Raw genomic sequence first — 14345 nt, 5'->3', positions numbered from 1 at the left:
ATAATATTAATACAAACACACACAAAAAAACTAATAAAATTCAAATTAATTCAAAATATAATAAAAATATAAAATATAATCATTAATTAATTCACTATAATCATCGGTTTTTGCTCAACTTCAAGCAATTTTAACCGCACGTGGCATTCCTTAATCAAACGTGTCATTTCATAATCCTATGTGGCTTTTCATAATCCTATGTGGCTTTGTCTACGTGGCTTTTATAAGTCATTTTAGCCTAGGCTTTTAATAGTATTTTATAGATTTCCAGTTTTTATTTCTTGATTTTCTCCTTCTTAAAGACTAGACTTTAATTTACTCTCCATTCTAACCTAAGAGAGTTTATTCTAGTCATTTGTCTTAGTTAATAAAGGTTTAAATCAAGGAGATAAAGCATTATTTCAAGAGTTTTTCTTTGCACCTAACTAATTCATGGTTGATGACTTTATGATAGAAATGTAAGTATATGATGATCTGGTTTGGAACTCAGAGCATTTACTTTTTGGATTCTGAGATCTGAAAATTTTTCTATTAAATCTAGATTTTTTTTCCAATATAATAACTTTGGAAGTATTTGTTTAAGTTTAAGTTTATTTTACTCTTTTATTCTTTATTTGGGGAGTTAATAGTGAAATTCCTTTTGAGAGTTTTCTCTTTGGCCCCGTTTGGCAAGACATTTCAGGTACCTGATTTGGTTAAAGTAGCTTATTTGACCAAAATTTCAGGTACCTTATTTTTTTGTAAGCGTTTGGCAAGTAGCTTATTTGACCAAATAAGCTACTTGAAATGAAATGCTATCTAGAGTAGCATTTCAGATTTCAGGTACCTGATTTAGTTTGATTTTCCGTTTTTACCCTTTAAATATATACTACTCCTATTAAATAATTATCATATCCTTTTACGTCATTTCATCAAAATCAGTTACCTTTTCAGTTAGTTTGCCAAATATTTTTTTTATATAATCATTCCTTATCGATTCACTAATTTTCACCTTTACCTTATCGCTAGCTTTTTCGTTTTAGTTAACTTTTCGGTTTAAATTCACCTTTTCGATTAGTTTTACCAAACAGATCATTTGACCCCCTTTTTTTATGCTTGATTCATGATAATCTGAAAATCTTTAATGTTATAGATTGATTTCGATCGTTTTCTGACCTTATAAAAAAAAATAATAATAATGTAATGGATAGTAGTCGTTTTCAGTGAGACGGATCTACTCTGCCCGCAGGAGCATGGTCTCATGGAGGATTTCCAGGCGCCCCATAACACTCCAAGTCTCCAACACCATTAACGATCACAATTTGTTACCCATTTATCAAATCAAATCAAATCAAATCGAGTCAAATCTACCCTTTTCCCCCAATAAAATTCACTAAATCAACCCAATAAAATTTTCATTAATCCCATAAAATCAGGACTGATTTCGATTATTGATTGCAAATGCTGAAGTTTCAATTACTAATTCCAAGAATTTCTGTATTATCACCCAATAAAGTTTACAACTTTTCCATCAAACATCCCTCATCTTTGATCACAGGAATTAAATCATCATCAATTAATTCAAAAATGGGGTATCATACGACACCGTCTCATGCATCAAAGTACTTGTTTAGACAGCTTTTTGAGAAGGATTCTTCTACTTATACTTACCTTCTTGCTGATGTTTCTCACCCTGATAAACCTGCTTTGGTTTGACTCTCTTTTCTCTCTTTTATTTTCAGCAGCTAGTTTCTTTTAAGACGGACATATCCGTCTTCTTTTGTCTATTTATGTTATTTGACCCGTTTTAAGTTTAAGACAGATATGCCCGTCCTATTATTTGGAGACAAAGTTTTTGGCTTTTTTTATCGTTTGTATGATTTTTATGAATTGGGTTTTTTGTATGTATGATAAAGTTATGATCTTGGTTTGATTTGGGTATTTGTGTATGATGGGGTTCTTGCAATTGATCTTATTTGAAACCGTCGTAAGCTTAATTTAAGACGGCCTTTTTTCATGCTATATGATTCACTTAATGATACCTATAATGATTATGCTGTAATCTGACAGTTTTAAGTAAGACTAGCTCATTTATATGAATTACTCCCTCCTCAATCAATTGTTTACTTTTATATTCACTACGAGGGTATTTTAATCAAAGGTAAACAAATGAATAGGACGGAGGAGTATAATTTATTTCCGCTCCTTTCTTTCATGTGATTTACTTATAGTTGTATGCAATTGCTAAGTTGTTGGACAATAATTCCAGACTTTTCTAGTTTTTGATTGTTGAATTTTGATTAGGACAGATAGGGGATATACAGGATCAGTTGATGTGTATGTTTTAGTTTGTCTGGTGTTGCAGTCATTGTTATGGTGTGTGTATTTTGTAGTGGCCGCAGTTTTTTCTCTTTTGGATATAAAGTTGATGACTTTTATACTTGTGTATCGGTGGTCGTACTGGGGACTGTGTAGTATCAAGTTTAGGGAAGACTGGGGAGAAAGGATACGATCACGTTGATGAATCTTTCAGTAGGTAGCAAAAGTCAGGCAATTTTTTTTATCTTGTATGAGATGCATATGGAGGATTACTGAAGGGGTGTTTTGAACTTGAGCCACAGCATAACCAATTCAATCATAATCCGTAGAACTGTTCTTTTAATATTTGGGATTCTGGGGTTGCATTGCGACCCGATTCTCTTACTTACCTCCCCTGTTAGCATGGTAACTTATCATATCGCTTTATTTGTTTTTCATAGGAGTGGAGACCTCGGTGGGAATAGATTCATTGCTGGGGTCTAATACTCCAGTTTCTCACAAATTCCGAATCTTTATACTTTCACGATTAAGGAAATTCTGGATCTGAACTTAAAAATTTTGGTTTCAGTTTTCATGTTTCTTCTGAAATCCTCCTCTCTAAATTTCGAAGAATGCGGTTCTACTTCATTCCTAAAGTGATAGTTACTGCTCAGGTTGTTTGATGTAAAGGCTAGTGCATATGTGAGTGATCCGTAGGTGATTATATGTTGGGTTTTGGTAACCTTTTCTCTGATATGTCTTCATATTAAGGAGCCACTGGCGGAAACTACATATACGATGCACTGACCTTAGTTATCACTGCAGCTGATAGACCCAGTGGACAAGACAGTCGACAGGGATCTTTCCCTCATTCAAGAGCTTGGGCTGAATCTTATATATGCTATGAACACTCATGTACATGCTGATCATGTCACCGGAACAGGACTTCTCAAGGTATTATCGTTTTCGTTCAACTGAATTATTTAATTTATTTTTTTTGAGGAAATTATAAGTAATTCAAGTCAATGTAATCACTTATTCATCTTGTGCTTTTTTTTTTTTTTTTTTTTTTTTTCCGTGTTCAGACCAAAGCCCCTGGTGTAAAATCTGTCATTTCCAGAGCAAGCAATGCAAAAGCTGATCTTCTGGTGGAATCCGGTGACAAAATTTATGTTGGTGACCTTTCTCTAGAGGTAAGGAAACATATTGTTCCCAATTTCTTTTCACATCGTATATTTTGTGTGCCGATATCCTTTAGAGAAATTGTTTACTTGAAATAAAGCCGTAGAGGTGGTAAGAACTTTTGTGCTTCATCTTCATCGAGATATGAGCTAAACTTCAACATTAGAACGTGGGCTAGCAACTCATTTTTTCAGTAGAAGGCCATGTGGAAAGCATGATCTACAATCGCGGTATCAGTTGCGAATTGCAGTTCCGTGTTATGGCTGCGCCATATAAACCGTATAGGTCTAGTATAGGCTTCATTAGCTTTTTTATCGACCCAAGTTTCAGTCAAATATTGGCCATGTTTGCCAACCCTTATAATCGGAAAATTTTGTCGTGGAAAGCCGATAATCTTTCATGTAACGGGCAATAATTAATACCCTGGTGGATAGAGTTAAAAGATGATAAAAGCTCAGCATGTGGTGATGCGGTGTACAGTCTCTAGAGTAGAACCTCAGAGATTAATAATAACCTTTAAATTAAATGTGCATGTTTCTGTTTTCCGTGTTCCAACTTATGAAACTAGTTCTCATATATGGTATCACTGCCAATTTCAGGTTCGTCCCACTCCTGGCCACACTGCTGGGTGTGTGACATATGTTACAGGAGATGGGCCAGATCAACCACAACCAAGGATGGCATTTACAGGGGATGCTCTTCTCATACGTGGGTGTGGGCGAACAGATTTTCAGGTTCTTTTTTCTTTTAAGACGTTTGATTGATCGTTAAGTTAATTGAACAAGTATGTTCGTCAAAGTAAAAGTAAAATCGAAAGTCCAATTCCTCTTCGGATTTAGATTTAATCAGTTTATTGTACAAATATGTCTTTCAGGGTGGAGATTCAGCACAGCTATATAAATCGGTGCATTCAGAAGTAAGCAACTAAACATCTACTCATTATGTTTCGTGCAATTTGATACTCACTTCATCTCATTTATAGTCCTCATTTGACTTTCATGGTTAAATGATCGTAAGAAAATAATCCTTTTGATTTTACATTGTGAGTTGTAATTTTGTAACTGCAATCATATTTCGAGAAACTAATGGTCAATTCAATTTACTACTTAGTCAAACAAGGACTACATGAGATTTTCATCAAATTGAGATAAAACTTGTATCGTCTCATGCCAACAGATATTTACCTTGCCAAAGGAGACATTGATATATCCCGCACATGATTACAAGGGTTTTACGGTTAGTACTGTTGGTGAGGAGATGCAATATAATCCTCGCTTGACTAAAGATGAGGTAATGTTCTTAAAACTTATTATTTTTTTCATTATTGCAATCATGAAAATTCAAAGCATTGATTCTATAGGAGGTAGCTTCCGTTTGCAAAGATGCTGTTATTTAATCAAAATTTTCTCCATGTTGTCTTATGGTGTTATCCAATGCATTGGCATGCTAAACATTAACCAGATTTTGACAAGTTTGTGGAATGTTTGCAGGAAACTTTCAAGAGCATCATGGAAAGTAAGTTGCACAAAATCATAGCATTACTGAATATGTTTATTTTTCTTAGCTGATAAGGCTTAGAGACTAATTATTCATCGTCTTCCTGGTGCAAGAAATAAAACAAATTAGTTCACTAAATTGTACTCCCTCCGTCCCGGTCATTTGTTGTCCTTTGGTTTAGGCACAAAGACCAAGGAAAGGGGAGGGAGCCAATTACTAAATGACAAGTGGAATAAATTGAGTGTGAATGTTCAAATTACTCATGAAGTATATTCTTAAAATAGAAAGGACAACAAATGACTGAGACACCCCAAAATGGAAAAGGACAACAAATGACCGGGATAGAGGGAGTAGTAGCTAGCATATAAATCACTCAAATGTGTCAATTAGGTCAGGTATGAGTCTGGATCTGGTCGGGTCATTTCGGGTTGAGTATGTTTTGATGTGCTATTATTGGGTGGGGTATGGGTTAGTGAAGTGCGAGTCGGTTTGGATCAATTCCATTTTTTGGTTGGATTGCGTTTGGTTATCGGAATTGGGTTTTTTCATGCCTATTTTGAAGTAGTAGGGGACTCGATTGTTGACACCATTTTCATTATTTGTCTTTGGGATAATTTACATCCTTCCTTATTCCTTAGGCATTGGGTAATGTTGTTACCGAGCTTTAGAAAGGTTGAAGTTTCTAAACTAGTTTTGGTTATGGCAGACCTAAAACTGGCATACCCGAAGATGATAGACGTAGCAGTTCCAGCAAACATGGTCTGTGGCTTGCAAGATCTTCTTGAAAAAGCCGTGTGAAATTCCTTTCTGAATTCCTGCAATTCAACAACATTCCTATTCGAATGACATCAAAGGTCAGATTACTAAGCTGAAGTCTCTCATAGGGCAGATCGACTGAACATACATACGATTGTCGGGAACAGAAGTATAGGTGTGTATAAATAAATAAAGTGCACCTTGCTTGTTATGGACTAATACGGAGTAATGTTTGCTGAGTAGGTTTTGCTTAAGACCGTCTTAAATTAAAACCTCTTGCAATCCTTCTTCCATTTTAACATTATTTAAATCGATTGTGAGAGCCGTCTTAACTTAATATGTTCTTGGGCCCTGTTCTTTTGGACTTAATTTCAGTTCTAATAAGTTCAGTTCAGTTCAGCTTCATTCAGTTCAGTTCATATTAGTTTATTTCTACATTACTATTATTATTCTTATTAATATCATTATTATTATTTTTTATAATGTATTTACTATTGCTATTGCTATTGCCATTGCTATTATTATTATTATTATTGTTATTGTTATTGTTATTGTTATTGTTATTGTTATATTTATTATATTACTATTATATTTATTAATAATTAATTTGTATTGTTTATATTATTATATTTATATTTAATATATTTATTATTATTATTATTATTATTATTATTATTATTATTATCTTTATTATCATCATTATTATTATATTATATTATATTTATTATTTTTTTATATATTCATTATTTTTAATATTATTGATAATATATTTAATATTATTATAAGAATAAGTTATAATATTATATTTATTATTTTATTAATATACTCATTATTATTAATATTATTATTCACATATTTATTATTATTATATTTAATATTATTATATTAATAAGTTATTATATTAGACCTATTATTATTATTATATTATTATTTATTTTTTAGTTATTATTATTAATATATTATATTATTATTAATAATTATATTACTAATATATTATTATTATTTCTATATTTATTATTATATTACTATTTTATTTTTTATATATCTTATTAAATTATTATTATTAGATTATATTAATATATTATTATATTATTAATGAATAATATTATAATAATATTTATTATTATTATTATTATTATTATTATTGGTATTATTTTTATTATAATATTTAGTATTATTATTATTATTAATATAATCTTTTTATTATTATTTCAGTTCAGTTCAGATCAGATCAGCTCCATTCAGTTCAGTTCAGTTCCATTCAGTTCAGTTTAGTTCAGACAATTTCAGTCCAAAAGAACAGGGCCTTAAACAAATACTTCGTATGTAGGATGTTCGCCGGTCGTGCAAATCATTGAACAAAAGTCAATAAATTGGACTCCGTAGATAATCTCTCTGTCTTGTGTGTACTAGTAACTAGTCCAATGTAATTGTTTGACAAGTTTACATCGTATACTTGATATTGACCATAACATTAACTCCGTTGGCTGCGGTGTCGAATTTGTGACGGCTTCATAAAGGTTTTGAAGGTTAGAGCGGTTGTGATTTGTGGCAGTATTCGCTGTTTCTGTGGTAATAGTGATTGGTGACTTGTTAGCGTCAAGACCGCGGTATTTACTACTTGTTCCGTCCCGGTAGTTGAAAGAATTAGAAATTGTTCACTTTCAATTACACTTTCACTTGGATAATTGTTGAAAGAATTAGAAAAACGCTTTTTTAAAACATGTTTTTTTATTTTACATAACTAGATCCACAAATTCTTAACTTGGGAAAGCAAAACGAATATTAGGATTTGAAAACTTAAAAAAAAAAAAAATTAGAAAATGAGATTTCCAAGTTCCTAATTGTCATTTAGTTTATAAACAAAAATTCTAAATATAGATTGATATAATATTTTTTAGAAAATTATCATATAACGATGTTAACTAATTTAACAATATAATCGTACAATTTTACACGGGTTTAATACTAGTAATAGAAAAATAATAATAACAGAGTATTTTTTTAAGGAAGTCTAGTAACCACGCAATTTTAATATGCAGACAGAGTCAACATTATGATGTTGAAATGCTTTCCTCTGTCTCGATCACGATCATTTATTTACGTTTTGCTAATTATTTGTAAAAGGTATTTGTATTAAAGGTAACAACTAACGAGTACAAATTGATAGATAAATAAATGACTAATACATTCTACAATAATACAAGTAAACAAATGTAAAATGTTCAAACGAGCTTGTACATATAAGTTACTCCGTAATACTCCCACACATATATTAGCCAACACATTTGACATATCTCAAAATCTATAATTTTTCTATACATGTATTTGTCCGACTAGTAATCCCCAAACACGGCGTAGAATAAGCTGAGTTGCACAATCTTCAAAGACGACGAACAATGAGATGAGCCCCATACTGGGGTTCGAGAGTTATCGAAGTGGTAGGAGCATGGGTGTAAGATGGTGAAAGCTCGAAAGAAAACCGCTGTAAAAGCATAGCCAGAGCTATCTTAGCTTCAACCATTGCAAAATTTTGGCCAATGCATATTCTTGGCCCTCCACTAAAGGGGAAGAATGATAGGTTTCCCTTGGTCGCTTTCAAAATACCTTCCGAAAATCTCTCTGGTTTGAATTCATTCACATCGTCACCCCAAAGTTTAGGATCGTGATGTACTTGGTATATCGACAGGCTCACCATAGCGCCTTCTGGCACACAAAGCTTATTAGCGAGTATTGTATCTTGATCATATATTCTTCGAGAAACTGCGAGCACTGGAGGATATAATCTCAACACTTCGTATAGTATCATCGTCACCTATGTCAATCAACAGAACATTTCAGTAATTAGTAACTCCAACTCAATCGTTATGCTAAAATGAAGCGCCAAAGTGTCTGACGACAGCATGGTATAGGGATATAAAAAAGACGGAATTTTGAACCATAAACTCACCGTTTTTAGATGGTTCACGCCATCAACATCCGGTAGGTTCTGTCCAAATACCGCTAAAATTTCTTCTCGAGCTTTCATTTGCCAATCTTGATGCTTGCTCAACAAAATCATCGTCCACACAAGCAACACAGAAGTGGTCTCCTGACCCGCAAAGTAGAATAACTTGCACTCATCGATTATATCCCTGAAACTCATTAAAAGACGCTTGTTATTCCCATGGCTTTGGCTTAATTGAGTCTCCTTGATATTCGATTCCATTAAAATCCCTAACAAGTCATTCTTAGCCGCTTCCCCGGCATCCATCGCCTTCTTCCTATTGTCGATGATGCCTTTCAGTAAAGCTTGGATATCCTCATCGATCTTTTTCAATTGCCTGTTATTCTTTGTTGGCACATATCTACAACCACATGAACATCAATTTTAGCGAAATTCACAATCCACGATATGACAAAGTACTGAATGAGATGATTCATTTTAACTTACTTCCATCCGGGTATATAAACAGATTTAAAGAGGCGTATAGTCATCTGAGTTTGTTCCTTGAGAAGTTCAAATATCCGTCTTCCCTCTTCAAAGCTACTACCAAATGCAGCTCGAGAAATAACATCAGCAGTTAGGTTTGTAATATCCGGCCACACATCTAACTCACTAGAACCGGTTTCAGACATTGAATTTTCCCATTTGTCGGTCATTTCTGTAACACTAGCACGGAAAGCTGGTAGCATAAGCTGCAACAAAAATTGTCAAAGCATTTATGAATCAAAAACCTCCGAAAAAACAGCTATACAAAACCAGGGGAATATTGTATACCTTTAACTTCTCCATATGAAATGCAGGGTTAATAAGCTTCCTATGCATCGCCCATTTCTCGCCCTCAAGGCTTACAAGACCAGGGAATAGTAATCGAACAAGCGGGTTTGTTTTCGCTTTCTGAAACTCGTTTATCCTAGTAATCACCTCCCTAATTAGCTCCGGTTGAGTAATGTTTATAGTCGGAACAGGGCCCAGCCATGTAAAGCAATTTTGACCTGCAACCATGTAAGTCAATGTTCACTTGGCCGACCTTTGCTTAATACCCCGTATTCTCTAACAATAATATACTCCATCTGTCCCGGTCATTTGTTATGCTATTCCATTTTAAGGTGTCTTAATTGTTGTCTTTTGGTTTTGGCACAAGACCAAGAAAATAGGAGATGATCAATTATTAAATGACAAGTGGATCAAATTGAGTGTGAATGATGAAATTGTTCATTAAGTTCATTCTTAAAATAAAAGGGACAACAATTGATCAAGACACTCGAATATAGAAGAGGACAACAAATGACTAGGATAGAGGGAGTAATAATGAATACCCACATAACACTAATGACTAGATATTGAGATGCTTCCAATTACATATTGTCCTTTCTATTTTAAGACTGCATTTGATAAATAATTTATCATTCACACACTTGTCTAAATTAAACATATGAATACGGATATATTACTTGCCCGTGCCGCGTACTAGCATCCCCTATTTACTAAATGAATAGGTGTTCTTTATCATTTTCCCGCCAAAATGCATATTTTCAAAAAAGGAAGCTAATGATAATTATGTTCATTCACTAAATAAGGAAACTAAAAATTATAATTTATTCATCTATTATATTTTCATTAAAATTAATCTTTTCATCTAATTATATTATTTTCACTAAACTCTAAGCTATAATATTTTAATTAAAATAAAATAAAATTGATATAAAATTATAAATTGCTAAATCTGTTACTGATGCTATTATTAGATGATGAGTTAACTCATATTCCGTATAAAACCAAAACTAAAAATCGTTGTTATTACTTTCATGACAAAAAAATTGAAAAAAAAAAATTGAAACTCATTAGTTTTGCTATAAAATTATTTTTATTAAAATACATTTTAACTCATTATTCAATTCTCTTAACTAATTCTTAGTAATAACTTTTATTTATCAAAGCAAAATACAATGATGAGAAATGTAAATAACTATAAAGTACCCAATATTATATAAGTAATTTTATAAAAAAAAATTAAATTTTAAGAGATGAATGAATAAATAGGAATTAAATAAGAAATTGTGATTTGGGTGGGGTTTGTTGATAGGAGAGAAGAATGAATAAAATAAGAGTAAAAGTTTCCAAAAAAAAGAAAAAACGAAGAAAACCTGAATAATCCGTTTAAGAAAATAGGGAAAAAATTGGTGAATAGGAGGAAGTACATTAGCGTTAAAACCCGGCCCATGAGAAGAGCTTTATACTACACGCACAAAAAAAAAAAAACATACAATATGTCCGCTAAATTAATGGACCCTACATAAATGCATGGCATATGAGAGGCTAGCTTATGAACCAAAATAAAGATTAAAAAAACACTAACCATATTTGCCAACATGTTGATGAAGAAAAGGAAGAACGCGAGTAATATAATCATTAGTAAAAGGAATAGGTTTTTCTCTCGCTTCATCACGCATTTTGAAGTTATCCTTCAAATCACCATATAAAGGCCTATATGAATTACCATTAAGCCCTTGTTCTCTAAGTTTGTTCTCCAGCTTTTTGGGCTTCAACCATGCCCAATTTAGTAATTTCCATGCTATTATCAAAATTAATCCAACAAATGATATTATTATTGCACTACCATAATATACTTTAATCATATTTATTGGGTTTTTTATAATTTTTGTAATTAATAGATGAGAATTATGAAAAATTGGCTATGGAAATTGTGGAAGAGGCAAGTAAATTGATAGAATTGAATATTATTTTGGTGTTGTGGATTAATGGAGAAACGTGGCATTTATATAGTGAAGGGAATGAAGGCAATAATAATCAATCAATTGGAAAGTGATTGTTTATCAACGTATTTAGTCTTGTTTCCTCTTATTATATGTCCCCACTTAACAACTTGTTATCTTTTTGTGTGAAGTTTATGTTTTTGTTAGCTACTAGTATCGATATTCTAGAATTTCATGACTATGGCTTGTTAGGACAATCCATAGTCTAAGACGATTGTCTTAACTTATGACGGTTTATACAACTGATTAATTAATAGAGGTGGGAATTAGAATTCGGATAATTTGTCATTTTTGTATCTCATCTTCTGTCTATTGTCTTTATCTTATGATATTGTCCGTGGCTTGCAAGATCTTCTTGAAAAGGCTGTGTGACATTCCTTTCTGAATTCCTGCAATTCAACAACATTCCTTTAATCCTATTCGAATGACATCAAAGGTCAGATTACTAAGCTGAAGTCTCATGGGGCAGATCGACTGACCATGCATACGATTGTCGGGCACAGAAGTATAGGTGTGTGTATAAATAAATAAATAAATAAATAGACAAAGTTTTACTCGCAAACATTACTCCGTATTAATCCATAACAAGCAATGTGCACTTTAAGTTAGTGCACCTTGCTTGTTATGGATTAATACGGAGTAATGTTTGCCGAGTAGATTTTACTCAAGATCGTCTCAAGTTAAAATATCTCACAATAATCCTTCTTCCATTTAAACCTTGTTTAAATCGACTGTGAGAGTCGTCTTAACTTAAGACAATCTTAAACAAACACGCCATATGTGGGATGTTCGCCACTTGTGCAAATCATTGAACATAAGTCAATAAATTGTACTCCTTAGATATCTGTCTTGTGTCATTGTGTGTACTAGTTCAATGTAATGTGCTTGACAAGTTTACATCGTATAGTTGATATTGACCATAACATTTAACTCCCCGGGCTGCCGTGTCGAATTTGTGACGGCTTTTTTTGAAGGTTAGCGCGATTGTGATTTGTGGTAGTATTCGTTGTTTCTGTTGTATATATAGACTATAGTGATTGGTGACTTGTTAGCGTCAAGACCGCAGTATTTATTATTATTTCATCCGTTCCCGTCATTTATTTATCTATTCCATTTTGGGTGTCTCAGTCATTTATTTGTCATTCTATTTTAGGAATGTCTTCGATGGACAATTTGATCTTCTACATTCAATTTGGTCAACTTGTCATCTAATAATTGGTACCCTCTATTTTTCCTTGGACTTTATGCCAAAACCAAAGACAAACAAATGACTGGGACATAAAAGGGTGTACTCCATAGCTGGGTCCATGCATCATGTAGTATCAATTTCCTTTGTCTCAGTCATTTAGCACAAAGTCGATTATGAAAGCCGTCTTAACTTAAAGTTTCACTTTGAGAGCCGTCTTAACAGGAGTACATGATCTATTGATCCCATTATCCTGTAGTATCAATTTCCTTGTTTTCAATATAGAAACTCAGTCGATCAAAGTGAAAATCTTGGCTTGTTTCAATCGGATCGGTTGGTTACTACCTAGAGAGCTGTTCAAGGGTCCTTCGGTTCATTGAACCGAACTAGCACTGTTACGCCTGCATAACTAGACCCAAACAGACTAGAAACTTTCAAAATATCATAAGATGAAATTGAAAAAAATCTCAATAATTTAACTAAAATTAAAAAAATTCATTTTTCAACCGGGGCGTGTCGTCGCTAGCCCCCATACTCCATCATTTACCCGTCAACCAGCTAAGGTTATTTAAACCATATGTAAAAGTAGAAAAGCATGCATTTACGTAACTCGTGACATACTTGTATTCATGTGTAGCATTCAAGTCGGCAAAAAGTCCATCCACATCATGATTCATGGCCCATGCAGATAAAATGTATGTGGGATTACATACTAGATTTTTGGAAGGAGAATAAAATACCAATGATATCACTACTGACGTTAACAACCCCCGGTCCACCATAATACACATCACATATTTTGCCAATTAGGCACCTACGAATAGAAAACTGGTTGCGTTCTTCTTATATTTAAAGATAATCTACTAATAAATAGAATATTGTAAACATTTAGGTTTAAGGAGTACGGTCCTCCATTTCATTCTATGTGACGATAGTCCAACCCCAGACATAGTCAAAGACGAACTTAAGCCGAAAGTCAAACTTACGGCATCTACAAAGTCTAGCCCATCTGGAAGACTAATTCCTCAAGCTCAAGACATTGATACGAAGTAGAATTGTGATGATATTATACTAACCAACTTCTATCCTTACTAGATATTTACGATGTAATTTAATATAATCGACTATCCTACTTGTGGTAGGACAGACTCTTTATACACCTATATAAGGTGATTTATTATCAATGGAATAGAACAACCAAAAAGATTTACAATCTCATATTTCGTTTAACATTCTACATTAGGACGTTCAACCTATTAAGAAAACAAATTTTAGAGCAATCATATAATGTGATATGTTAAACTAGTACCTATCAAAATTAATTAATCCAACATCACCCTTGGACACAATGTCAACTATTAGTTGTCCTCTTCACCCTTTCCCGCTCATAGACATGCATCATCCCCTATATACTAAAAGAATAGGAAAAGCTTCAAGTTTTCCCGCCTAAAGCACATTTCCTATTTTGATAAAATCTCTTACTCCGTATTTACTTTCTTATTTTGATAAAATCCCTTATTTAAAATTTGTCTCTAAGATTTTTGTGATAAAAAATTCGTTCTTTGCATGCTAAATCGTACCTAAAAGATATGCTAATAAAAAAACGTAATTTAGTTTAGCAGTACATATTTTATTCAATACAGTACTTTTTGCGCATTTGTTTCCATTTACATACCCTTTAATTAAA

At 32.8% G+C, this 14345-nt stretch overlaps 2 protein-coding genes across 4 annotated transcripts; one reads left to right on the top strand and one right to left on the bottom strand.

The window, feature by feature from the left end:
* The first annotated feature begins 1125 nt into the window (after positions 1 to 1125).
* Positions 1126 to 11950, top strand: LOC141647069 (persulfide dioxygenase ETHE1 homolog, mitochondrial). 3 transcript variants are annotated; one of them, XM_074455101.1, is made up of 10 exons: positions 1212 to 1689; positions 3103 to 3231; positions 3363 to 3470; positions 4059 to 4193; positions 4334 to 4375; positions 4636 to 4749; positions 4950 to 4974; positions 5663 to 5745; positions 11836 to 11859; positions 11899 to 11950. In XM_074455101.1, the coding sequence occupies exons 1-9, from the start codon at positions 1441 to 1443 to the stop codon at positions 11842 to 11844; spliced, it is 894 nt and encodes a 297-aa protein (XP_074311202.1). In that variant the 5' UTR covers positions 1212 to 1440; the 3' UTR covers positions 11845 to 11859; positions 11899 to 11950. The 3 variants fall into 3 exon arrangements, with proteins under 3 accessions (XP_074311203.1, XP_074311204.1, XP_074311202.1); XM_074455102.1 differs by lacking the exons at positions 11836 to 11859; positions 11899 to 11950 and having other exon boundaries at positions 1126 to 1689; positions 5663 to 6049; XM_074455103.1 differs by lacking the exons at positions 4950 to 4974; positions 11836 to 11859; positions 11899 to 11950 and having other exon boundaries at positions 1210 to 1689; positions 4636 to 4754; positions 5648 to 6049.
* Positions 7833 to 11449, bottom strand: LOC141647066 (cytochrome P450 72A397-like). The gene is made up of 5 exons (XM_074455099.1): positions 11055 to 11449; positions 9473 to 9690; positions 9146 to 9390; positions 8663 to 9059; positions 7833 to 8527 (listed from the first exon to the last, which is right to left on the bottom strand). The coding sequence occupies exons 1-5, from the start codon at positions 11332 to 11334 to the stop codon at positions 8096 to 8098; spliced, it is 1572 nt and encodes a 523-aa protein (XP_074311200.1). The 5' UTR covers positions 11335 to 11449; the 3' UTR covers positions 7833 to 8095.
* Positions 11951 to 14345: the final 2395 nt, after the last annotated feature.

This window comes from Silene latifolia, chromosome 3 (assembly GCF_048544455.1).
Source record: "Silene latifolia isolate original U9 population chromosome 3, ASM4854445v1, whole genome shotgun sequence".
Lineage (NCBI taxonomy): Eukaryota > Viridiplantae > Streptophyta > Magnoliopsida > Caryophyllales > Caryophyllaceae > Silene > Silene latifolia.
This window is presented reverse-complemented; position numbering and strand designations above follow the sequence as displayed.

What these genes read in the sequence shown, in the direction of transcription:
- LOC141647069 (XM_074455101.1), top strand. Translation starts at nt 1,441, where the DNA reads ATGCTGAAGTTTCAATTACTAATTCCAAGAATTTCTGTATTATCACCC. An exon ending in CCGGAACAGGACTTCTCAAG is followed by an intron (nt 3,232 to 3,362) that starts GTATTATCGTTT and finishes TTCCGTGTTCAG; the next exon opens with ACCAAAGCCCCTGGTGTAAA. An exon ending in CTCGCTTGACTAAAGATGAG is followed by an intron (nt 4,750 to 4,949) that starts GTAATGTTCTTA and finishes GAATGTTTGCAG; the next exon opens with GAAACTTTCAAGAGCATCAT.
- LOC141647066 (XM_074455099.1), bottom strand. Translation starts at nt 11,334, where the DNA reads ATGATTAAAGTATATTATGGTAGTGCAATAATAATATCATTTGTTGGA. An exon ending in TTCATATGGAGAAGTTAAAG is followed by an intron (nt 9,391 to 9,472) that starts GTATACAATATT and finishes TTTTTGTTGCAG; the next exon opens with CTTATGCTACCAGCTTTCCG. An exon ending in GTTTATATACCCGGATGGAA is followed by an intron (nt 9,060 to 9,145) that starts GTAAGTTAAAAT and finishes ATGTGGTTGTAG; the next exon opens with ATATGTGCCAACAAAGAATA.